General features: G+C 40.8%; 1 protein-coding gene across 1 annotated transcript in view; it reads right to left on the bottom strand.

Annotated features, from left to right (window-relative positions):
• The window catches only part of cacng2a (calcium channel, voltage-dependent, gamma subunit 2a), a 73,359-nt gene extending 48,429 nt beyond the window's left edge, over nucleotides 1-24,930 (bottom strand). The window contains exon 1 of the mRNA XM_062438893.1: nucleotides 24,705-24,930. Coding sequence (XP_062294877.1) covers nucleotides 24,705-24,930 — 226 coding nt within the window. The remainder of the gene's footprint in view (nucleotides 1-24,704) is intronic.

Raw genomic sequence — 24,930 nt, 5'->3', positions numbered from 1 at the left:
CTTCCTTCTTTCCTGTCCTTCTCTCCTTCTTTCTTTCCTTCCTTCCTCCCTTCCTCTTCTCCTTTCTCCCTCCCTCCTACCTTCCTTCCTTCCTTCTTTCCTCTGTCCTTCCTTCCTGTCCTTCCTCCCTTCCTTCTTTCCTCCCTCCCTTCCTTCCTCCCTCCTTTCCTCCTTTCCTTCCTTCCTTCCTTCCTTCCTTCCTTCCTTCCCTCCTTCCTTCCTCCCTCCCTTCCTTCCTTCCTTCCTTCCTTCCTTCCTTCCTTCCTTCCTTGAGTCGAAGACAACAGGAGGGTTAAAGAGAATCAACTTCATATAAATGTGAAAGCTGTAATAACTAGTCAGTGAGTCAACAAATCTCATGTGCTCCATATCACAACCTCTTAACTTCATACAACATCGTACATTTCTCAGAGAACTTTAGTACAAAGTCAAGAGGTTTTGATATGTAGCACAACAAGCTGATGAAGCTGTAAATAGAAAAAGCTCAATGGTGTCGGCCTTACATGGAACTACTCTACGGAGACTGAAAATCACTGTTATTAGTCTTTGGAGCCGAACTCTTCTTTTAACCGAACTCTTTATAATGAAGTTACATGTCACTCAGTGCAGCAGTGTAGCTAATTCATGTGTTTTTAATAGTTTTTGGACAACAACAGAGGTCTACTGCACAGAAGAATAAGATGTGTCAGGCTTCAGATACACACACAATACTTGTAATAAATTCATTGCTGAATTGGCTCTGCATAGAATATAGAAACATTACCAGATATAATAAGTGAAAACAAGCTAAAAATGCCAAATATTTGCTGGTTGCAGCCTCTCAAATGTGAGCAAACTGAATTTCTTTGTATTTTTGACTTCTACTTGGACAAAACAAGACATATATGGACATTATAACAAGCATTTTGCCACAATTTTCTAATATTATTTATAGATAAAATGATTAATCACTCAATTAAGAAAATGATTATCAAGAAAATCAATGTTAAAATAGAGTAATAATCCTTTTTTGGAATACTGTTTGTCTATATACGTGAGGTGAGACGTGTATCTGTGACGCATTTCGCTCCGCCAAAATCACCTCATACTTTTTTTTTTGTCAAGAAATGATTTAAACTGAGGTTTCACTCAATTTAAATAATTCCATCAGCGTCCTCCTTGTTCCTGAAAACTGCAGACCTCAGCAACACTTGAGCAGTTTAGTAGATAAGGCTACCGAGGAGAGATAACAAAGTCTTTGCAGAAAGACAAACTCAGAGCAGCGATTTCCAATAAAGGTGAAGTGAGGTAAATGCAGTTATGTTCGGGTAGTGATGAATATGACGGCGGGAGTTCGGGCAGCTGAGGGGGGAGAAATAAGCCTGGGAGAGTGACTAATGTTGGTTTACTGTAAACACAATATCTCATGCCAACATTACAAATCTTGTACCGTCTTGGACACTATTGGATGTCTCTCAAGTGGAAACATAACTCAGTTTACAAATTCACATGATTCCTATGGCTTTGGACAGGCTGATCAATATTTGTGATCGTGAACCTCTCTCTCTCTCTCTCTCTCTCTCTGTCTGTCCGAGCCAAAGAGTCTGATGTCATCAAAATGTGCAGCCGGTATACAGCCGCTCCATCGACACGACGCATCCACACGCTGACTTTGTGGACTCATCCGAAGGATATTTGAGGCCCCCCCCCACACACACACACCACCACCACCACCACTAAAGCCGAGCGCGGTTTTAAAAGCAGAGATAACGGTTAGGAATCAGAAAACGCACGCTCACACACTGTCAAAGTCACCTTTCCCATCTCTGCCAATTACAGTAAGTTCTCTGAGGTGCAATAGTGTAGCTCAGCCCGACATCACACATCAGCAGGAGAGACAAATTCCAGCACTGTGAGACAGCTGCTTTGTGCCCAGGATTACAAATTGAATTGTCTGAGGCAGTGTAATATATCTGAACACTAAAATGCAGAGTTATTCACTTTTACTTTATGAAGTCTCAACCCTCATTTTTAAACTGTAACAAATGCTGTGTCCTAAAATGGAGCTAAAGTGCTTTGGAAAAACAAAAATCAGCAGTGACTGCTCAGCGTGAACCGAGACTCTTCATCATAGGAAAGACAGCGGATATTCTTCCTTACTCCTGAAAACAATCATCTCAGGTGTCTTTTAACTGTATTGTACAAACAACACTGAACATATCCTCCATACTAGACCTGATTAGTTTCACCTAAACATGACTGAGCTGCAGGATTGTATCATGAATACATAAATTAAGTTAGTCTAGTTATTAAAGATAGTCTTAAAAACACTTCACAGCAGGTATGTAAATGCACAGTCGCTCAACCTCGATCGAAATGAAGTTATTATAACTGAAGTTCAGGAGCAAGACCACACCCTGCTGTCCCATACTAATCCAAATCACCTGCATCACCTGCATATATCTGTATAGGTGTGTCTAACCCTCCTCTCTCCTGTTTGTCTCAGTTCTCACGACCCTCCCCTCCAAACCCAAAACTCCTCCTCTCTCTCCTTTTAGCACGAGTTTGCATGTTCTCCTCATGTCCACATAGATTTTGGCCAGGTGCTCCAGTTTCCTCCCACCATCAAAGACATGCTTATTAGCTTTGAAGCATCCATCTCAGTAATTCTTGTTCTCTCTCTCTCTCTCTCTATTTCGTAATAGGGAACCACGGGGGATGATGAAGCTGCAAGATCATCGAGATGTGCCCCCATCCAATCGACCCTTTTCATCCCCCTCCTCTACCCCAATCATCCCACCACAATTGACCCTCAACCAATTCACCCTGAATCTTTTTCTCTGTTCTTTCAAATACCGCACAAATGACGAGTTCTTTGTTCGGATCTACAGACCAATAAAATACCAGCAACAACTTTAAATGACTAAAAGTTCTTCACAGTCTTTGGAGTGCTGGTATCTTACTAACACTCAACAGTATGTGCATTTTAATGGGCAGCTGGTGATTAGAAATGAGTCTTTTAAGTTCAGTTTACTGTCCCGTATCACATAGAAAAGCTGAAGCTGCAACCACTGAATATTTAACAAGTTTTGCTCAAAAAATGGCTGAAAAGATGATTCAATTCTAACAATTGTTGCAGATTAAATTTTTTGACAATCAACTAATAGATTAATTGACTAAGATGAACATTGACTTGTTTACAGCAGTTGGCTCTTCTTCAGCATCAGCACAACAAAGCAGAGCAAAAACAAGTGAATTTAGATGTTTAACAAAGCAGCAGATAGGTGTGAACGTTTACTGTAATACTTGGTAACCACATCAATTAAAAGTTGACTTGTGTCAAAGCTCCTGCAGGTTTCTCTTTACCCAGAACACACCACTTCACAGCTTTGTCGCTTTACTTCCAACACACCTAATGCAGCGTTTCAAGACTTTCTTCTTATAGTCAAGATGTGTGTTTGTGTGTGTGTGTTTGTGTGTGTGTGGTCCTAAAATCACCAAATTCTGAACATCTCGAGACGTTACCCCCCCCCTTCCCCAGCCCCAAACCACCACAACCACCATCTCCTCTCCTGAACTGCCCAAGGCAGAATGATTAATTTGTGGCTATTGATTTCTCTTCCTGAGCTGAAAGTATGTGAGGGAGCGAGCGAGAGAGAAAGAGAGAGAGAGAGAGAGAGAGAGAGAGAGGGAAGGAGGGAGGGATGGAGGAGGAGGAGGGTGAGGTAGCGTGAGAGAGGGTCAGAGAAGCATAGGGGTGAGGGGGAGAGACTTGGAGAAAGGAGAAAGCGAGGGGAGGGATACATCCAGTATTCAGTGTAGTGCCTCTCTGCAGTTCTTTTTTTTCTAATCTTTAATGTAGGAAGAAAAAGCCAATGGTTGCAGTCTGGATGCGTCAAACCACCTCCCCTCTCTCTCTCTCTCTCTCTCTCTCTTTCCCTCTCTCTCTCTCTCTCTCTCTCACTCTCTCTCTTTCCCTCTCTCTCTCTCTTTCTCGGTGGCGATTGGCAATTCACTGAGTGTCCACATGTCATCTCTTGCCCTGCTGCAGCGGCGGGCAGCGCGGCATGCTGGGAGGAGGAAGGTAGAAAAAAATTAAGGGGGGGGGGGGGGGGGGGGGTGTTTAAGGGAAGGCCGGCAGGCAGGCAAGATGGCTAGATGGATGGGAGGCATGTATTCATCCATTTCCCTGTTTCATTACATCTATGTAAATGCTGCTGGGTCTGTGTGTGTGTGTTCATGTGTGTTTGTGTGTGTTTATGTGTGTGGTATGTATGCTTAAAAAAAACCCCTATACTCCCCCCCTCCTCCTACCCTCCTCCTCTCCTCCCTCTCTCCTCTCACAACCTGTTATAAGACAATCACCGTCTTGCACACAGTTTTCTCCCCGCCGATTCTTCACTGCCTCCTTTGATTCCTCTTCCCATCCTTCGCTTCCGTTAAATCCTCATGCAGCTGCTACGGAAATTTAATATTGTGGCCTCCAAAAAAAAAAAAAGAAAAAAAGAAAGAAAGAAGGGTAAGGGGGTCGGGTTAGAGGAGATGACAGGCTGTGTGATCGGCACTTAATTCTATTGGGTAATCATTTTAATTAAGCCTCTATGTGGTTAGCGTTTGCAGTGACGAGCCTGTCTCTTTGCGTACTACAAGCACATTTTTGACAGATGACGTTCGGAAGAAGAGTGTGACCTACATTTCTCTCTCTCTGTCACACACACACACACACACACACACACACACACACACACACACACACACACACACACACACACACACACACACACACACACACACACACACACACATATACACAGAGCTCCACTGACTCCATATAGTTAATGAGAGGAATGAAATATGTACAGTGATCAGCAAAATGTCCATTTTGTCTTGGTGACCCTTCAAGGGCACGTATAGGCTGCAGCAGTGGTGGAAATTAATACACACGCAGCCTCACGGGTGAATCAAAGGAGTGTAACAAAGAAAAAAACAGAGTGGAGGAATTTCAGTTTTTCTTTCATATGCAAAAAAAAAAAAAAAAATCTTCCAGATGAAGGAGTGCACACAAACAAAGCCACTCCTGGTGTTTATTTTTGCTTGATTTTTACAAAGCTCGACAGCCGAGTCACCGCTAACAGCACAGCCAACGTTACAGAAGACAATCAAAAGAACAAGATAATGACCAATTATTCTTTTACTACACTCGCTGAAAATCTACAGAAAGGGACCCATGAAACGGGGACTTTCTGACAGCTGCGGTGTTTCATCACACCTGTGCCGTACGATGAAACGCACTCACAGGTACAGATTCTTCCACAGCAGAGCAAAGTTGTGAGCGATACGTCTGAAATTTGTGTTATTACAAGTTTGACAAGTCACAGACTGGTCTTGTAAAATTTGGTGAAATGAGGAAAATGTGCAAAATTTGATTTATTCGCCAAATAGCAAGTACAAGGAATTCAATGTAGTCCAGATGTTAATAGAAAAAGTGATAAACATGAACATTTAAATAATAAAATATAAATGCAAACTGGGTAAAAAGGAGATTTACGAAGGTTTTGGGTATCGGGGTTGGATTATGTGCATGAATACTGACATTATAAAGATTAAACAATTATGTGTATGCAAAGAAAAGCAGAATATAAATAGAAGTATGAATACAGATGTGGATCTTAACATAGATTTAAGTGTATGTGTTTGTGTTTTTACAGGGTATATATGTAAATGTGAAAGTTGAGTATGAGTTTAGCTGTAACTTGGGATCAGTCTGTCTTTTTAATGTATATATTTTGACTTTATCGTAGCAGGAAACGATCAGGACTGTGTTGCACCAGCTGTTTGTGAATCCATCATCAGTTTGTGTGTAAAGTCCTTTCTACAGTAAGTTCTTAGTAACTACTAACTAGTTTCAAACAAGTGATTTACTAAATCAGATTCCACAAAACAAGAGAAATATGTGTGTTATTTAGTCATTTACTGGCATAAAGTTTTGTAATTTGAGGTATATTGTGTTTCTTTCTATGAAATGTAAAGTATCAGGTCAAATATGTCGACCATATTCAACATTGTGTCTTTTAAATCTTCAGTTTCATCTGCTGGTTTTCATCAGCTGAATGATTTACTTTTGAATTATTGAACAAACTGTGTTTTGCTGACACTGAAAACGAAGTATTAAAAGTTGTCAGTGAATGCTTTATTAAGTCATTATCAAACATTGTGACTGTTGGTGCTAAAAACACCCTAAACACTGAAGTCTGACCTTTTTGTTGACTGTTTAAAATGTGTCACACTCAGCACTCTTATGTACTAAAAAGTGACATATTGGGACTGATACACCAACATGCCCTCAACATGTGACCTGCATTTCACAGTCTGTGCTCATTTCACCAAAATGTAATGAGACCACGCTGCTAATTCTCAACATTTTACCCTTTTAATTTGACTCAAATTGGCATTGCACCATGTAGGGCAAAGATGATTAGATTGTGTTGAAGTGATCAATGCAGACATGTGGTTTGGGAATTGAAGCCATGGGTGTGAACCCCTGTAGGCCGTTATATTCAGTTTATTTCTGTTCCCAGACGAGCAGCCTTCAATACTACAGCGCTGCGCTCTGACTCTTTGTCTGCCGGTGGCTGCGCTGCCCCCGGAGCGAGTGGTATGAGGAACACTGTGGGTAAATAAAAGATTCATTTTCACAAGTTGTTCATGCAGTCATCCGAAAGACAGGCGCAGCCCTCACCGTGGTGATGTAACGGCATGACACATTAAAGACACACACACACACACACACACACACACACAATACAAGCTGATTACAAACACACACAACTAAGAGAAAAAGGCAACAGTAACACCAAACTGCAGCTACCACCACTTCAAGCTGGAGCCAATGTGGAAATATCTTATACCGCTGACTTCCATTCAAGTCAAGTTTTATTGAGTCATTATGATCTAAATCTCTTAATTGAGGCCCTCTAATAAGTTTACTGGTGGTCATTTATGGAAATGATTGCGCTCCATTAATAAGATTTGAAGACTTATAGCAGCTTTGATGTCTCTAGTGTGGCCGTTGATTGACAGCTGTGATTGACAGTTGGCTCACCTGCTATGTTATTATGTTTTACGGTGTGACAATGCTGTGAAAAAACCCCCCACTTACTGTTAGGGAAAGATCATGGTTTGGGTTAAAATGATCACTTGATACCTGATGTGGGTTAAAGTTACTTAGGTAACCTTCATTGTCATGGCAACAGTACACAATACAACAATGCTGCTCCTGCTCCTGCTGCTAAGTCCAGTTTTAGCCATCCACCTCTTCCTAATCGGGAAATTTGTCATCTGAACTGCATCTCTCTCCAGATCATACTGACTACGGCTGAACGATGGCGTCCATCACTCAAATGTAACTATAGATCGTTTTTGGCAACTAAATGTTCAACCTATGCTGTCATTTTGCTTGTGAGGACGGGCAATCTGTCAGCAATACTGCTCAAACAGCGAGCACACCGACCCCCTAAGTGTAAAAGTAACAGGGATTCATAACTGTAATAAAACACTGAAAAAAAAACACTACTTATTATTCAAAAAAGTTCCATATTACTGTAGCACAGCTCAATACATTCATCTTTATATGCAGTCTAAGTGTCAAACTCACTTAAATCAAAACTGCTGAGAGGAAAAAAACATGCATGTGCAGTTCACGTCTGCATGACATCTGCACTCATTTCCAGGTGAAGTGTGTTTGTTCATGTGTGAGTGTGTGTGTCTGTGTGTGTGTGTGAGTGTGCATGCCTTTTTCTCACCCAGCGCTGCCTGTGTGCATGCTGCTATGATCATGAGAGACTCCCTGTCCTGGAAAGCGATCTGAGAGAGCAAAGGGAAGCCACGCTGCTCCTCATTAAAAATTCATCCTGTTCCTTACTGCTCTCAGAAATACAGAGACATGAAGGTGAACACACACACACACACACACACACACACACACACACACACACACACACACACACACACACACACACACACACACACACAGACCAGAAGAGAGGGGGAGGAAAGAAGCGGCATGCTCGACTGGAAATTACATCATCCTCCTCAGTGGACCTAGCAACACCTTATCCTCGCCTACATCAGGATGTAGCGATGATAACAGTGGCGACTTCATTTTGACAAATTCCCTGATTCGCTCTGATCTGCAGATTAGCACGCCGTTGTCTTTTTATCCCGGCGAAAAATCAGCAGCATCGTCAGCAAGTTCGGCTTGACGCTTTGTCTAAGAGTCACAGTACGTACCTCCACAGACATGAATAATCGAGTGTCAGCCTTTCCCAGACACCAGGTTTACATAATTTCCTGTAGGAAGCCTATTAAATCGTCATCCTTCAGGTTGAGCACCCAACTCACTCTATCAAGCTGCTCCGGTTTGACATTTGAGTGAGTGAACAAACAGCATCTAAATAAATTAACGCTAGGTCACATTCAACGTTTGCTGACACAAAAAATACAGTTTTTTTGGATAGTTTTTTTGAGTTCAAACGGAGACAGAACGCAGATTAACCTCGTCGATGAACTCGTCACGACCTTTCCTTCTTTCTTTATGTGTGGTGTTTCGGATTGAAGCGGTCTCATTTGACAGATAGTCTCATTACAACTGTTTGTTTTCCCAACAGCACCATTTGCTGTGACAGTGGGGTCTGCCAGCCCTGTCGACTGCACTCTGGAGTGCAGTAAACACGGCCATCTGAGCACATCACACTGACAGACAGCTCTGACGTCCTCCGAGACAGACAGACAGACACAAAGGCCAGTTTGGTGCCTCAGAGGACGTGCCACACCTCTGAAGACCAAAAAGAAAGTGTGAATTATTATTTACTTATGTTTTATTTCTCCAGTATCATGTGAAAATATGCAAAAAGTGGATAGAAATGTCTGTAAAACTAAAACATAATGCATTTATGGCCTAAACACAGAGCAGTTTTTTAAATACTTGGAGATGGAGAGGTGAACAATCTCTCTTCACTTTATAAAGTATTAATTGTAGTATCTTACAACTGTGGTGATTAATGTCCTCTTGCAACAATGTGAGGACATAAATCTGAATAAAAAGCTGTTTGAATGTTTGCTGGTGAGGATGTTTCTTTAACATTTTTAATAATTATTTTTCTGTTTATACTGTTTTAATGTTGTAAGTCTATGTTAAGCATGGTTAACGGGCCAAAACTGGAGGTGAATGTATATAAAAATGCTGCCTGGAAGTCAAAAGTCAGGGCTTAAGCCTGATCTGAATGCTTTATTTGCGATGCTACTTCTACTTCCTCCTCATGATGACATGAGATTGATCACACATGCCAACAAATGGCTGTCTGTTACGTTATTCCACAGTTTTTCATGTTGTCCACTTTCCATACTATGGTATTGAACATGTAAAAATGGGTTAGAGAAAAATAAGTGCCACGAGGGCCTGAAAGAGACAGCAGTTAAAACGGCCTGTTTTCAGACAGAGGCTGAACTGAGGAGTTACATAAAGAGCCAGTATAAGATAAATGAGAAGGTTTTTTTGAACTGTAAATCATGCAAAGATATTCCAGTAGAGCCCCAGAAAATAAATATAGCCTCGACCTGGACCTGGAAATGTGCATCATATGCCCCCTTTAAAGAAAAAAAGGGTCACAGGTAAGAAGGAGCAAGCTTGTCTTGTGCTACAGTAGAAAAAAAAAAAAATCAATGTGTTTAGATCAACTGTCTGCAGTCACGGCGCTGTCTGGTTTCTTTGTATTGTTGCACAGAAAACAAATCAATCATATTGGATGTCAAATACCAACATCTGATATCTTAACACACCATAGAGCCTCGTATATGCACTTGAAATATAGATACACACATATACTATGTTGAGCCATCTGGACCCGATCACCTTCATCCTCTCAGACTGGCTGTGTAACATTGCTGTAGATCTCTTTCCTCCCTTCTCGCCCTCTTTGTTTGCCCTGTGCTCACTCCTCCATCTGTCATACTCAGACTGCCCTGCTGGCGTTACCTCCAGCCGTCCTCCTCTGTTCTCCTGTGGTGACCCACAGTCCAGCTACTGGACCCATCAGCCCCCCCCCCCCCCCCCCCCCCCCCCCCCCCACTCCCGCATCGGTCCAGGCCGGAGTCTCTCGGTCTCAGTTTGGCTTTTGCGATGGTTGCGGAGCTGTCAGCAGCTCTCCCACTGGGTGCTAAGAGTGTTTTTCAGAGGTGGGAACATCTCTATTGTGTCTCTGCAGCTCTGTTTGTTTGTTTGTTTGTTTATTAGCTACATCGTGCATCACATGCATGAAGACAACAAACATGACTTCAAACATTATGACACAACACGTAACAGCTGCAATCCTATAAGCATGTTAGTTTATACTAGAAATCACGTGTTAAGGAATCAGTTTGTCCAAATCACACAAACCTTCACATTTGCACACACAGCTGCAACTAATGATTATTTTCAATATCTAATAATCTACCAATTATATTCTTGGTCAACATTTTGGTCTGTAATATGTCAAATGTTGAAAAATGTCCATCAAATTTCCCAGAATCCAACATATCATCTTCAACAACCCTAAATCCAAAGATACTAACATGGAAGATGATCAGAAACCATAAAATAACTGTATTTGAAAAGCTGTAAGCAGTGGATTTTTGGCCATTTAGGCTTAAAAAGTGCTTAAATAATTCACAAAAAATCAAACTCCAGGATGCAAAACACAAAAAGTGAAGACAGAAAGTGAAAGACCATCGTCAGCACAACACCAATCCACAAGCTTGTTTTAATTTTCTGTCAACTGATTAATTAACACATTGTTTCAGCTCTAGTTTTGACAGATCCACACGATTAAGAACAGTAACAAGGTTCAATCAGGCTTCTCAAAAGATTGTGTGAAAAAAAAAACCCAGTCCCTCTTTCCCAGAATGCAGAAAGTGATACCGAAAAGTGAAGGCTTCAGTCAAAAGACCATCGTCAGCACAAGCTTGTGAAGTTGTGTCTATATCGCAACAAAGTCCTGAGACAGTTTCATTACGACTTTTGGTTTAGAAGGAAACTCTTCAATGTGAGAAATAGTCCCAATTAAAACTGCTCTTGAAGTAAGTGAGGAATGATGTGTTTTTGGGGTTTGGGTGAACTAGCCCTTTAAACAAGACAAACAAAAACAAGAAGCGGTTCCGATACCTCCATTACGCGACCATTACTGTTATTATTATCGTCGTTATTACCACTATTATTATCATCAGCGGTCGTACGTTCAGCAGCGGTAACGCCACCACACAGACTCCGACTCTGCCTCGTCCCCTTCCTCCCCGGCTCGGAGATGATGCAGTGTGTTTGGGCTGCGTTCTGACACAAAGCAAATACGGTGTAATAGATTGCAAATGAACTGCACCACGGACACCACCAATTAATCAAAAGGCAGATTGCCGTACTTTCTCAGTGCTATTGCAAGAAAAAGAAAAAAAAAAGAGGAGAGAATCGCACCTCCTTAAAATGAATGGATTGTATCTGCAGTTAATTATCATTTACTACAGGGTCTATTTGGGATGTTTCCACAGCTTAAGGATACGGCCGGTGGAGTGGAACGGGGAGAGGAGCTCTGCCGCGATGGAACCACAGATTGGCCTGCTGGTAATTACACTTTCATTGTAAGAGGATCAATTCTATGTAATCAAAGTGCAATCTCACTGAAAATCGAGTGGTTATTCAAGCCACTTTAACATGGAAACTTTACATTTTCAAGAGGAGCAACATTTGCTTGATAAACAGTCGAAATGATGCTTGTGCTGGAAAAATGGTTTTCCTCTACTTTTGACCTCTAATGCTTGAAAAACTCTTCCTGCATATAGTGTTTATTTTTGGTTGCTGGGTTACAAAAATTGAAAAAGAGATAATTCAAAGGGAATATAACACGCTTTTTCGTGATTGTCTGTTAATTATATGATGTTATGATGTCGGATGTCTGTGTTAAACATGGTCAAAGTTCCAAAACCTGAAATTAATGTATGTAAAGTTTGCAAATCTGTACTTCCTCAATGATATGACGTCATTCACACATGCCCACAAACAGCTGTCTGATCCATAGATTGTGTTGCTAAAGTTGATCTGTGGGTTGTTCACATTGTCCACGTGTCCATATTTCAGATCAAATTTGGGCTTATACGGATGTATTTAGAAGTTTATATTTCAAGTAAAGAAAGAGAAAAAGAAGTGAAATCAAACTACAACTGTTTCCTATTCAGGATCAAATTTGGGCTTGAAAATGTACAATGTATTGACAAAGATAGATAGATAGATAGATAGATAGATAGATAGATAGATAGATAGATAGATAGATAGATAGGTAGGTAGATAGATAGATAGATAGATAGATAGATAGATAGATAGATAGATAGATAGATAGGTAGGTAGGTAGGTAGGTAGGTAGGTAGGTAGGTAGGTAGGTAGGTAGGTAGATAGATAGATAGATAGATAGATAGATAGATAGATAGATAGATAGATAGATAGATAGATAGATAGCTAGCTTGGTTTACAGCAGCTACATCCACACTTAAGACAGCCACACATAACATCACATAGAAACACACTTATAAATAAATAATGTACTATTAAAACAAATATATGTATATGTATTAAATAAATAATAATACAATAGTGTGCAAAAAGTGCTGGTAAAAGTGCACAGCAAGTATCTAAAAAATATCACAAAGATATAACACCTAAAGAAAATCCCTGTGCACACATCACACAGTCTAAAATAAAACCACAGACATTACTTCAACACATTAAACAGCATGATGGCACAAGTGAAATCAACCTAAAATTGTTTTTTATTTAGAGAAAAAAAAAATCTGAAACCAAATGGGAGAAATTCATATTTCCAATGCTTTGATTTTATGCCCCTTGTTTTACATCATTTCAATTAAATACCATTCTGCAATCCATCTACATCTGTCTCTGCTGAAATCCTTGTTTTAAAACAAAAAAAATCAAATTCTGAATAAAGAAATAATAAACGATAAGAGTCATTCAATCATAGGCAGAGCAGGCGGTCACACTGAGCCTGATAGCATCCTGTTAAACAACACAAGAGCCACAGACTCTGAACTACAACCCACATTAGCTTTCCTGCTAACGTCTCCTTCTTATTTAACTTACAAACATGAACGCACATCTTGTCCTGCACAGTAGCTTGTTGAAAAAGCCACCAAACCAACATTCACCAAGGAAAAGTGCCCCGCTAACATCAGTTAGCAGGCTAGTTAGCTGCTACATTAAACAGCATGTAAACATACCTGCTTGTTTGGACGCTGCTCTTCATAATCACTGTTAGCAACATGCTGTCTGTCTTTGACTTGTAGCTTCATCTGTTTCTTTACATTGTTCAGCACGATGTAACACAAATAATCTGCCGGCTAACGTCAATCAAACAACTTGAATAAACTTTTTTTCTTTATTCTAATTCATTTTAAAATCACATTAGCATTATTTTTGACTACCAAGAGAGATGCTTAAATATGATTTCAGAAGGGTTTTAAGAATAAAGCTTATGTATACAGCTTCTCTTTGTATTTGAGCAGAATTATGTCAACATCCTATTTTAAATTGATGTGAAAATGTTGAGTTAGAGAAGTGAGACAAATTGTAAATGCTGCTGTTTCTTGCCTCTTCATTGCTGGACTGTGTGTTTTGGGCGCCACAGCCACTCCAGCCAGCACTCACTCACTCACAGTGTGCTTACACAGAGACTAGCCCAGGGTGTGTTTTATATTGATTTGTTCTCTGGTCATGTAGGATAAAGATAGACCCCACCCAACAGTACCAACTGCTGCTAAAAATAACATGTGTAAATCAAGGCTGGAGGCACAAACACACACAGACACACACACACACACAAACACACACATGCATGCAGCAGCAGCAGAGCAGACTGTGATGATGAAGAGGTGTCGGAGGTCAGAGGGGATAATTATTATGTATGTGTGAGATGCTGCTCCTCTTTGATGTGTGCCCCTATTTTTAATGTTTGTTCCTTTATTTCTATTTTTTTCTAATTTATAGCTGAAGTCCATCTCACTGTCTGGACTGGAGGGGAGGGGAAGGTGAAGAGAGAGGAGGGGTGGGTGGGGGGGGTTAGTCTCCACGCTGAGCGGGTGACAGCATTTATGGGAGAGTGCCACCGAAGTTTACAGCGCGTCTCCCATCGATCAAAGCCATCGGAGCCATTAATCATACGCTAAACCAATTACCGCGCCATCACACCCCGTCTACTGTCCATCTCGTCTCAGAGACTCCATCAGGATGGCCCAAAGCTGCTTCACAAAGCTACCGAGACACCGCTGTTAAAATACACAAGAGGAAGATCATAACGGTGTTGCTTCCTTTCTGTTTTGAGAGGATCAGATCCTGCAGTTCAGGGGTTATAAAACTATCAATATGTCCGATGTTAATGCTGATGATTAATGCATTTCAGTGTTTCCTTGTTCAGCAATCTAACTTTTTCTGGCTTTGTGAGGAACTGGTGATGTAATATCAATGCAATATGTTTTAGGAAGTTTTTTTTTTTTAGAAGTTCAGTAAGTGTTTAAGTGTTTAAAAGGTGATAACTTTCAAATTATGTAACTTCATCATATCAGTTCACTCATTTTCAGCAGAGAGCTGGATCCAAATGTTCATTCTAATACAGGCCTGCTGTTTTGGTCTGTTTCGTACACAAAATGTATCTCATGTCTGTCCGTCCTGGAGGAAGGAATCCCTCCTCTGTTGCTCTTTCTGAGGTTTCTTCCATTTTTCTCCTCTTAAAGGAGTCTTTTTTTTATCCGATATGAAAGTCTAAAGCTGTATGTTGTACAGATTGTGAAGCCCCCCCCCCCCTCAAGGCAAATGTGTCATACTGGGCTGTAAACAGAAAATAAAACTGACCAGACTTGACTTGACTTTAAAAAGATGACAAGACATGGTGGCCGAGATATCTGTCCTGGTGTCTTCCCATCGACCACGCAACATTTGTCCTCCCGGGTCAAAATTCACCCTATATGGTTTGACTGTTTATAGCTATAGCACAAGATATCAATTATTACCAAATTGTGTGCAAGACCTTTTTAGCCAACTTGATCCCAACTTACTACCACAGGTTTTACAGATATTTCTTTTGGGAAATTATGGTCAATGGGCCTCATTTAAAGAAACTATACCTCATTTTTAGGTTAATGCCTATATTTGAATTGTTGCAAACTTTCTTCTGTTGTTTTTACATTTCACCTTCCCTGATCCTGGACATCTGCAACACTTTTTATGCTCCAGATTGTTTTCCTATAATATTTTGAACAGTGTCAAGTATTGAGTCTGTCCTGACTCGCTGTGGCAGGAAGGTTTGGATCAGATTCAGACGGGAACATAGTGTACAAATGCAGTGATTTAAACTGTTGCTGGACACTGTACTGTTTTGTCTAATACACTAATGTGTTTTTACTCAAGCAAATTTTCTTTTTTTTCTCTGCAGCTATGGTGGGACGTTATTCCCACAGCAGCAATTCTTAACCAAAATATCCTGCACACTGTCGATCTCTTGCACTCACTTTATTAACGATGGAGGAAAAGTAACATTCAGCAATAGGACTGAAACTGTATGGTCGGGCGATTTCTCAAATACATTAGATTAATTTGAATTATTGTTTTTGTACAATGTGTTAAATGTCTAAATTGTGAAAATCTAGTTATTAGAATGTGCACAAAAAGGTAATTCTAGTTAAAAAGTAATGTAGATAACAGTCCTGTAAACTGTGACATGATACGTTTCACTACATGTTCACCTGTTGCAGTTTACCAATCTGTCTCATAGTGAATTTAACAGTCTCATCTACAAGAAAGACTGAAAGGAAATGAAATATGAACACTGATCTGAGCTCTAGGCTATTTGTCGATTCTGCTTTGTTCAGTGTGTTTCTACCTGCTGGGGTAGCTAAAGCTAGCGAGCAGCAGTCTGCAGATATCCGACTGATGTTTTGTACAGAAACACAAATAACAGCAGATCAGTAAGTGAGAGGACTTTTCTACTGTGTCTGTGCTCAAACTGATTATTAACCTGGATGTGATCTGGCTAGTAGAAGCATCTGGTACTGAGAGTCAGTACCTGTTTGCTTAGAAATAGGATGTTTCAATCCTGCATTTTACAATCAAACAAAAGCTGAATAAAACAGTGAATTGACCCCAAGCTTGAATAAAATCGAGATTAGAAGTCTCAGTACTGGAAAAAAACACCAAAACATAATCAATAATCTCTCCGCTGATATCTTGCTAGCAGCGTCTGTTGATGCTCATTGCTGTGAAGTGAAGAATTATAATAAAATTGCAACGGAAACACAGCCGAAGGCCAGAATCCTGCACTGTCCTGCGCTGTCTGCAGCCTCAAACTAATCCAGTAATGTCTGGCCTGTAATTTGGCTTTAGTGGGCAATAGAGAGGGCAAATAGGAGACCAATAAAGCAGTCGCGTTCGGCTGTGAATGTCTGCAGTCTCAACGGAGCTCCAATGAAAGGCGGGCGAGGGTAAAATGAACCCCATCCATCGCTGGCTGCGGGGGGGAGTGACAGTGCAATAGAGCAATAGAGCCAGGTCATTTTACACAGGGCTGCTATCAGCTGAGGGGGTGGAGGAGGGGGGCAGAGTAGTGATGCTATCCTGACTTCAACAGCAAAGCAGCTCAGGGTTTAATCCAACAAGTGGCCCTGCTCAACTTCTGCCCCGCTGTAATCCGGCCCATGCAGCTGTGGATTGGCGTAATTTTGTTTAATTAAAGGATCCCCATTAGCCGATGCCATGCCAATCAATCAATGATGCAGGCAATGATGTCATAATGCAGTGTAAAGCCACTTTAGGGTCAGGATATTAGCCTGGGTGGGCATACTCCAGCTGGGTAATCCTTATCTGATTGGACTATGAGACTAATCCCGCTCTTCTCCGCCGCTCCGCTATCTGCTTTTTTCTTTCTCTGGCCTGCCTCACATCCTGCCTCTCTAGCTAAAAGCACACACACACACACACACACACAAACACACACACACACACAACATACTCCCACATGTGTTTTCAAATGCATGAATGTACACTACATTGATACTCCCACGTGCTTATACATAAAATCATGAGGCAGAATGCGTGAACTGTGATCTGCGGTGATTGACAGGAACTGTGGGAGGCCATACTGAAGTGGTTGCCATTTTAGTAAAGCAAGGAAAGCAAAAAAAAATGTTTTCCAAAATAATCTCTGTTGGGTGAAGAACACACAACAAGGAAAGACTTGCAATGACACACACACATTTAAACTAAAGTATAAAGCAGAAATACACCAATGAGTAAATGTTTTGCTGAAATGCTGTAAGCAAACAATTTTCATCTATTATTGATTTTTTCTTTCTCCTTGAGGTCATAACTTCCACCGGGGGAGGTAAAAATCTCGGATAACAGCTGAAGTTTAACTCAAATCTCTGGAAACTGTGTCCTCTTACTAGCACAACATCAAATGAGCTCAGAAAAATGCAGAAATGTTCATCCATGTTGCCCTCAAGTGTGCGCTCACAGCAAAAGCTTTTATGGGCAGCAGTGAGTTGCTTCAGTAGACTTTCTTTGCCCTGAGTTTTGCCTCTCAGGCTACATATAGGCTGCACTATAAGCATCTGATTAGTGGTGCTTGTATGAGCATCCATAGCCTGATCTCTCACTTTGTCTAACCCTATTTATTTAATATTCTTTATATATTTATTTCATTGTCTTATCATAGGAGGTGTTGCCCAACATTTCCCAGATGTCATTGATAGCACAGGAGTAGGGTGTAGTTGTTGGATTTGACGATAGGTAGAGTATGCCTACAGATAACTAGAAACTAGAAATGAAAATTGGGACTGAAAGGAAGAAGATTTTGGGAGAAAAGCAGGAGACTTTGAACACGATGACAAAAGATGACAACAGGAAGTGTTTCCAGGAAGAGGAGAAGCATTGAGAAAAGTGTATCACATCTCAAGGAGAGTACTTTGAAGGAGATTAGAAAGATACCACTGAAAGATTTATAATGATAGTTTTTATAAAATGGGGATTATTGGTCCTCCTCATACAGAACAGTATATAGGACTTAAATAAAAACTAAAGCAGAGCTCTTGACACATGAATTGATAGTGAACATTTGAGTCTTCCATCTAAATTTTGCTCATTTTCAGGATTAGAGTTGCTAGGACAGCGTTATCTTACTGAAACTAGGTTTGATGTTGACAATACACAAATTAACACATTTCTGATATTAAGAAGAGAAAAGCACAATAATCTTTTTTATCTAAAGCTGCAGCGATTATTCTCATTAACGATTCATCAGTCCATTGTTATCTTGATCTGTTGTTTGGTCAAAAAATGTTGGAAAATGTTTCCAAAACCTCAAAGTGACGTCCTTATATGTCTTCTTTTCGTCCAAGTAACAGTCATGATATATTCTGTTTACTATAAAGACTAAATAAACCAGATAATAGTAAAATAAAAGAAGCTGAAACCAGAGAGTTTGGGGTCTTTTTATTTTTTTAAAAATGGCTCAAAACAATCAATCACTTATCACAATAGTTGGATATGAAGTTTCTGTCAATATAGTAATTCATTTATTAACTTTTGCACTTTTCTTGATTCATCATTTGATGTAATAGTGAAAAATAGTCAAATCAAATCAAATGTCTTGTCCTGGAATCAACAAGTATTTGGTGTTTTTGATCAGTTAATCAAAATAGTACAATGTTCTTTTGATCAGTTAATTGATTGATCGTTGCAGCTCTAACGTGTAAATATTTAGGAAAGCACACTGCACATGGTTTAGGTCTTATTGTTTGGACCCAGCGGGGGAGAAGGACGAGCTCACTGAGATGAAATATTAAGCTTAACGGACACGTAGCTTCATACAACAGGTAATAAAGGACAAAACATCAGGCGCCATGGTGGCCCTCCTTCATCATAGAGTCCACCGTTTCTCTCCCGCGCCTCCCTGAATCTATCTCTCGCATCCTATAGCCGCTGTGGAGCCTGAGGGCGGCGCTGTAATGAAGATGAATGCCTGAGATTAGCAGCAAATGCAGCACTATACACCTGGCTGAGAGCTCGAGGGGGGGGGGCAAGGCGGTGGCGGCGGCGGCGGCGGTGGCTCTTATAGGCGTCCCAGATAGAATGGAGGATCACAAGCCTCAAGGGCCCAATTCATCAGCAACACACATGTTATATGCTCATGCCTCACCAGCCGAATCCACCTCTGCACCCGCACTGTCTGCAGCCACGTCTGAACTTTTAATACAGTTTCAAGCCTGTAAGATTTCATTATACGCTTCCACAAGACTTTGCAACATCAAAAGCAGAGGATGAATACAGTAGATGCAGATTTAGATAATAGTTAAAGACGGGTGGAAGTGGTCAGAGCTGCCGCCTGGCTCTCAGCTGTGGATAAAATCAACCAACTGAAACTTGTCCACTCAAGTCTTCACCTAAACTGTGCTGAGCGAAAACAGCAAGATGGATATCCAGTTAAAGGACAGGTTCACAATTTTTCAAGTCTGTCTTTAACTAGCAGTCAAGAGCCCGAATGAACAATGAAGCATGTTTTACTTGCTGTAATTACTCCTCCTGTTATTACTGACTATTAGGAGTCTTCATTTTGGTTCCTCGGACAGTGTTTCCCTGTTGAGCTGTGGTATAGTAGTAAGTATAGTAACAAAAAGAGGGACTAAGGCACTAAAACGACTGTAACGTTGAAAGATATCTACTTGATTTGACTCATTTGCTTCATAATAGCTTCTGATAAACTTTTATAACACTTTCTTTGTACAGAAAGTCTGGATTTTGCCCCCCATCACTTACATTGAAAGTGATTATAAACATCGTCAAAGGTCCAAAACTTGAGGTGAATGTATCAGCTTCTTAAATGTGAATATTTTCTGGTTTCTTTAGTCCACTGTGACAGTAAACTGAATATCTTTGCGTTGTGGACTGTTGCTGAGGACAAAACAAAACATTTCAGTTGAATTTTGGACTGTGGGGAAACAGTGATTGACATTTTTTTGGATCATTTTCTTACATTTTAAACACCAAACAGCTAATCAATGAATCGATAAAAATAATGAGAAAATAAATCCTAATTTTAAAAATCCTTAGCTAGGGCCCTAAAAATAAAGAAATGTGGATTTCCAAGAAGTGGCTCAACAGGCAGCTGTGAGGTTAGAAGAAATGAATCCTAACAGCACTGTCAGCATAATTCATATATTTCGGGTGTAAATCTACTAACTGATGTTGTATTTTACAAAAGCAAGAGAGGACAAAAAAAGAAAGGTGAAGCTTTTCAGTGTAAGAACAGATGTGATCACTACACAGCAGATACACAATCCTTTCCTCTCCCCAGAAGTGAGACTATTGTGTTTCTCTGACTAGCAGCGAGTGAAGCAGAGGTCGAGGCGTTGAAGCACCCAGTGTGGGTATTCCCATTTTGCTTTCTTTTTTTTTTCACAGGTTCTCCTCTGCGGGAGCTGGTTATACAAACACAAACCCTCGCCCACCTGTGTCCACTCTGTGTGCTGGATGTGTGGGCCCGCACTGCCAAACCACAAGTCTGTGTTCTCCGCTGTGATAAGGACGGAGGGGATTATTCTTCCACCGTTTGCAGCCTCTCTCTCTCTCTCTCTCTCTCTCTCTCTCTTGATCGCTGCCTGATTACCAATAAGACTTTGTTTAAGAAGAAGATGAATACGAGTCATCTTGGCGCTTTAACTCGATCGAGATGAGCTGGAGACTGCGGCCTAATTAACATCTGAAATGTTAAACTTGATATCACTCCTCCTGACTGTGTGAAGAGACACTGCTGAAACATGACTGGGTTTGCAGCAAGCAGCCTGCTGATCTCTGCCTCTCTCCAGCTGCATCCGGCTCTGTACTTTTCTATTTTTCAATAACCCACCCCCCCTTCTCCTCCTCCTCCTCCTCCTTCCCTCCTCCCTGATTTTGGTTTAAAATGTGCAAACTACCTATAATTAAATGTACTCGCTTTTTAAGACCCAATTTCCTGAGCAGGAAGTCCTTTGAATTAGAATTTAAATGAATCTGACCCTGGTAAGTAAATGCAGTGGCCCCCTTTTTTTTTATCCCACTCCCTTGCTCCTCCTCCTCCTTCTTCTTCTTCTTCTTCTTCTTCTTCTTCTTCTGGGCCAGGGGATCATTCATGAATCACAAATGACAAATCTGGGTTTATTTCCTGCCATTTTGATCCTGGATTCAAAGGGAAGAGGCTTATTGTGCCGATACAAAAGCGACACAGTGCCACTCGGAGCAGAGCAGCGACACACTGAGCCAAGAGTGCGATGTTTTGATCTCATCTTGACTCTGTGCTGTTTTGTTTGCCAATTAAATAATGGCCTGGCAGGGATAAAGGCCAGTGACTGTCACAATTACACTCCAGCTGTGATTAATCCTATGTGCATTAATGTAATAATTGTAGGAGCCGTTTACGCACAACAGCAGTGTATCAGCATTCGGTTATTATCTCTTTTATCTATACAGGTAAGAATAACTGAGCCTCTCTCACCTTTGCAAAACTTACACACACACACACTCACATCTGCAGTGAGACCACAGAAACCAACACAAACTTTTTTTTAAATGACGCTTACACCTGAGCAGCTTCACAGGAACAGCTGAGGTGTAAACGCCAACATCAGAGCTAATGAGGTGCCAACTGGCCGTTTGAATTTCAGAACAAGTGTAAACTAAACCTTCTCTCCCATTTCTACAGATGAAGCCAAAAATCTCAAATGCAAAACACAAAGAAAGGTCCAAAAACTTTGATTAAATACGTCAAACAATTCAAGCATTCAGAGCCGACTCCTGATATCAGATAGATGCATTGATCACAAACTATTTGATATTCCACCATAACTAAAGGCATACTGGATGTACACAAGCTTCAAGTCGATTTCATGTGTTAAAACTTCAGGTTTCTGCTGGAGGAACACCTGAGATGTACTTCACTATTACTGAGGCTGCAACTAACTAACAGTTCAGTTCAGTGTTCAATTAAATGCTGTAAAGAAATGAAAAAATGGCAGTTCTCTAAAGCCCACAGTGATGTCTTCTCTTTGCTTGTTTCGACTAGAGCTGCAACATTTAGTCGATTAAATGGTTAGCTGAACAACAGAAAATAAATCCCCCAGATATTTTGATAATCAATCAATCAATCAAAACAATGTCCAAATTCTCTGATTCTAGCTTCTCAAAACCTCATTTCCTGATAGCTGATAGATAACTGGATATTTTGTGGACTGTTGTGAACAAAACAAGACATTTGAGGATGTCAGTGTGGGCTTTAGGAAGCAGTGATCGATATGTTTCACTACTTTCACCAAACAAATAATCGATTGTAATCAATAATAAAAATAATCATTAGTTGCAGCCTTACTTTCGACTTACTAACTGTCCAAAAACCTTAAAATGTTAACTTTACTGTCATATATGACAAATGAAAACGGTTAATAACAACCAGAAAATGTCTGACTTTTTTGGCTTGAAAAACAACTAATCGATTATTAGACTAGTTTCCGATTCATTTTCTTTTAAACAACCAAACTATTACAGTGCTAAAGTGAAAGAGTGTACTCCAAATCTCAAGACTGTAATGTAAAATATCTGATGCTGAGTGGTTTTGTGGCTGTGACAGGAGAAACTTTGACTTAAAGCACGTCTGAAGTAGCTGCCGTACGTGGTCTCCAGTTACCGGTCCAGGTCAGACATAAACGAATCAGTGCTGTCGCATCAACATCAGGAGTTTGACAGAGAACACACAATCCATCAATCAATTACAAGATAATACTTAAATTGGATTTGTCACTTCAAAACACTTCCTCGATATGAAGCTTTCGAACACAAAGTGCACCGAGTCCGGCTGCTTATCACAGGAGCCGGAGGAGCGTGAAGTCAACACGCCGCTGCCTTTCAGGATCTCACCGCTAAGAAGATGAGCAGATTTGTAACGCTCTGTAACCCTCACAAGGTTACAGTGCCGCACTCCGAGTCAGCGCCCGACCCACGCCTCCACTCGGGCATGACAGGAAACACACCGGCCTCCGTTTGAGGTCATCTCAAACCTGCAAGAACTCAGGACGGGAGGCTGTTTGACATCTCAGAGAGCACCGAGAGCAGCCGGGTCAAAGGTTACACGCCCTTATAGAGGGTGTGAGGCAGGCAGGTCAGCAGAAATCGCTGCATCTCTGCTACCGTGCAGGTTAAACTGTGATAAAAATCATCATGAAAATAGAAAACACCAGAGTCCAAACTGCTGGCTGGGACTCTCTTTCTTTAAAGGGACAAACCCCCTGCTGCGTCCTTTAATTAGGGTGACACCAGTCTATTGGTTTTCAAATATATCAGGCTGATATATGATGAAGGTTACTCCCTGACTGCAGCTTGTGAATGTGTTATTATTTCATTATTTAAATCTCTAATGTCTGACGAGAGAGAAAACTGTTCCAGAGTGGTGTGGGAGGCTTTTATGCAACAGCTTCAGGCTGCCGGTCTGTAAAAAAAAAAAAAAAAAAAAAAAAAACCTGCAACCAGAAACATGCTTCCCCCTGCCTGCTGAAAGAACAGTGCTGGGTTTAACTGGAGCGTTTTAGTCATGATGGTTTATATATCCAAGCTTTTGTTTTATGTATCGTGGCACCATAAAATGTGTAAGTGCAGCAATTCTCAGATTGTTTCATTTGGGTCATTTCTTGTGGAGACTTGAAAATTAGAGCAATAAATTAAAGTTTTTCTTCTTTTTTTGTCCCTCAGATTTATCTTGCAACCTCTTAAAGTGAAATCCCAAACACAAATCTTACACATCTGCTAATTTAGGAAGTTTAAAATGCAGTCATATGCGCTCACTTTCCAACTGTCCTGGCTTTTTGAAACAGTTGCAGTGCATCTTGTGTGGAAAACAGAGGCATAAGGAGCATCCTCATTGCTAGTGGCATGCGTAAAAATGTGTGTTTTAGTGATAATGGGATCTGCCAGGAAGACACTGGCATTAAAGGACGGCTTCACAAGTCTTTCATAAACAACAGTTAGGCACCAAAATGAATAGTGAAGCATTTTGATCTTGCTGTAATCATTCCTCCTGTTCATACTGACCATTAGCAAATCCCTTCATAGTGCACTTACAATGTAAGTGATGATGGGGGACAAAATCCACAGTCCTCCTTCTGTGCAAACATGTATTTAAAAGTTCATCTGAAGCTAACATAAGGGTTCAAATGTCCAAATGAGTCAAATCAAGGAGATATTTTTCAGCGTTACAGTCTTTTTAGTGCCAAAGTCCCTCTTTTTGTTACTATACTTCCACCACAGCTCAACAGAGGAAACACAAAGAGGGAATTTGATGCTAAAAAGACTGTAAATGTGTCAGATATTCACTTGATATGACTAACTCAGACTGCTGAAGCCCCATATAAGCTTCACATCAACTTTTAAATGACTGTCCTCCATCACTTCCATTGAAGGCACATTTGAAGGAGATCTTTCAATAGTCAGTATGAACAGGAGGAATCATTATGTTTCACTGTTCATATGGACACCTGACACATTTGGTAGAAGTGTGAACCTGCCGTTTAACTTCCAGGATGCATGTGGGAAAGTTTGTTGAGGGTCAGATTTGAACTCTTACCTTCCAAGCAGCAAGTCCTCCACAGGCCCGAGTGGGTCATCACCTCCTCGTTCTTCTTGCTGGTCTCGTTCTCGCTCATGGACTTGGTCTTGCAGACGCCGCGGGAGTACAGCCAGTAGTCCGTGCCGACCGCGATGGTCATGAGGCTGAAGGCCGCGAAGGCGCCCACCGTGGTCAGCAGCATCTGGACTCCGCGGTCGAACAGACCCATGTTTCCGCATTCCAT

The sequence above is a fragment of the Scomber scombrus genome, chromosome 18 (genome assembly GCF_963691925.1).
Source record: "Scomber scombrus chromosome 18, fScoSco1.1, whole genome shotgun sequence".
NCBI lineage: Eukaryota > Metazoa > Chordata > Actinopteri > Scombriformes > Scombridae > Scomber > Scomber scombrus.
Note: the sequence above shows the minus strand (reverse complement) of the source record. Positions and strands in the feature narration are given on the sequence as shown.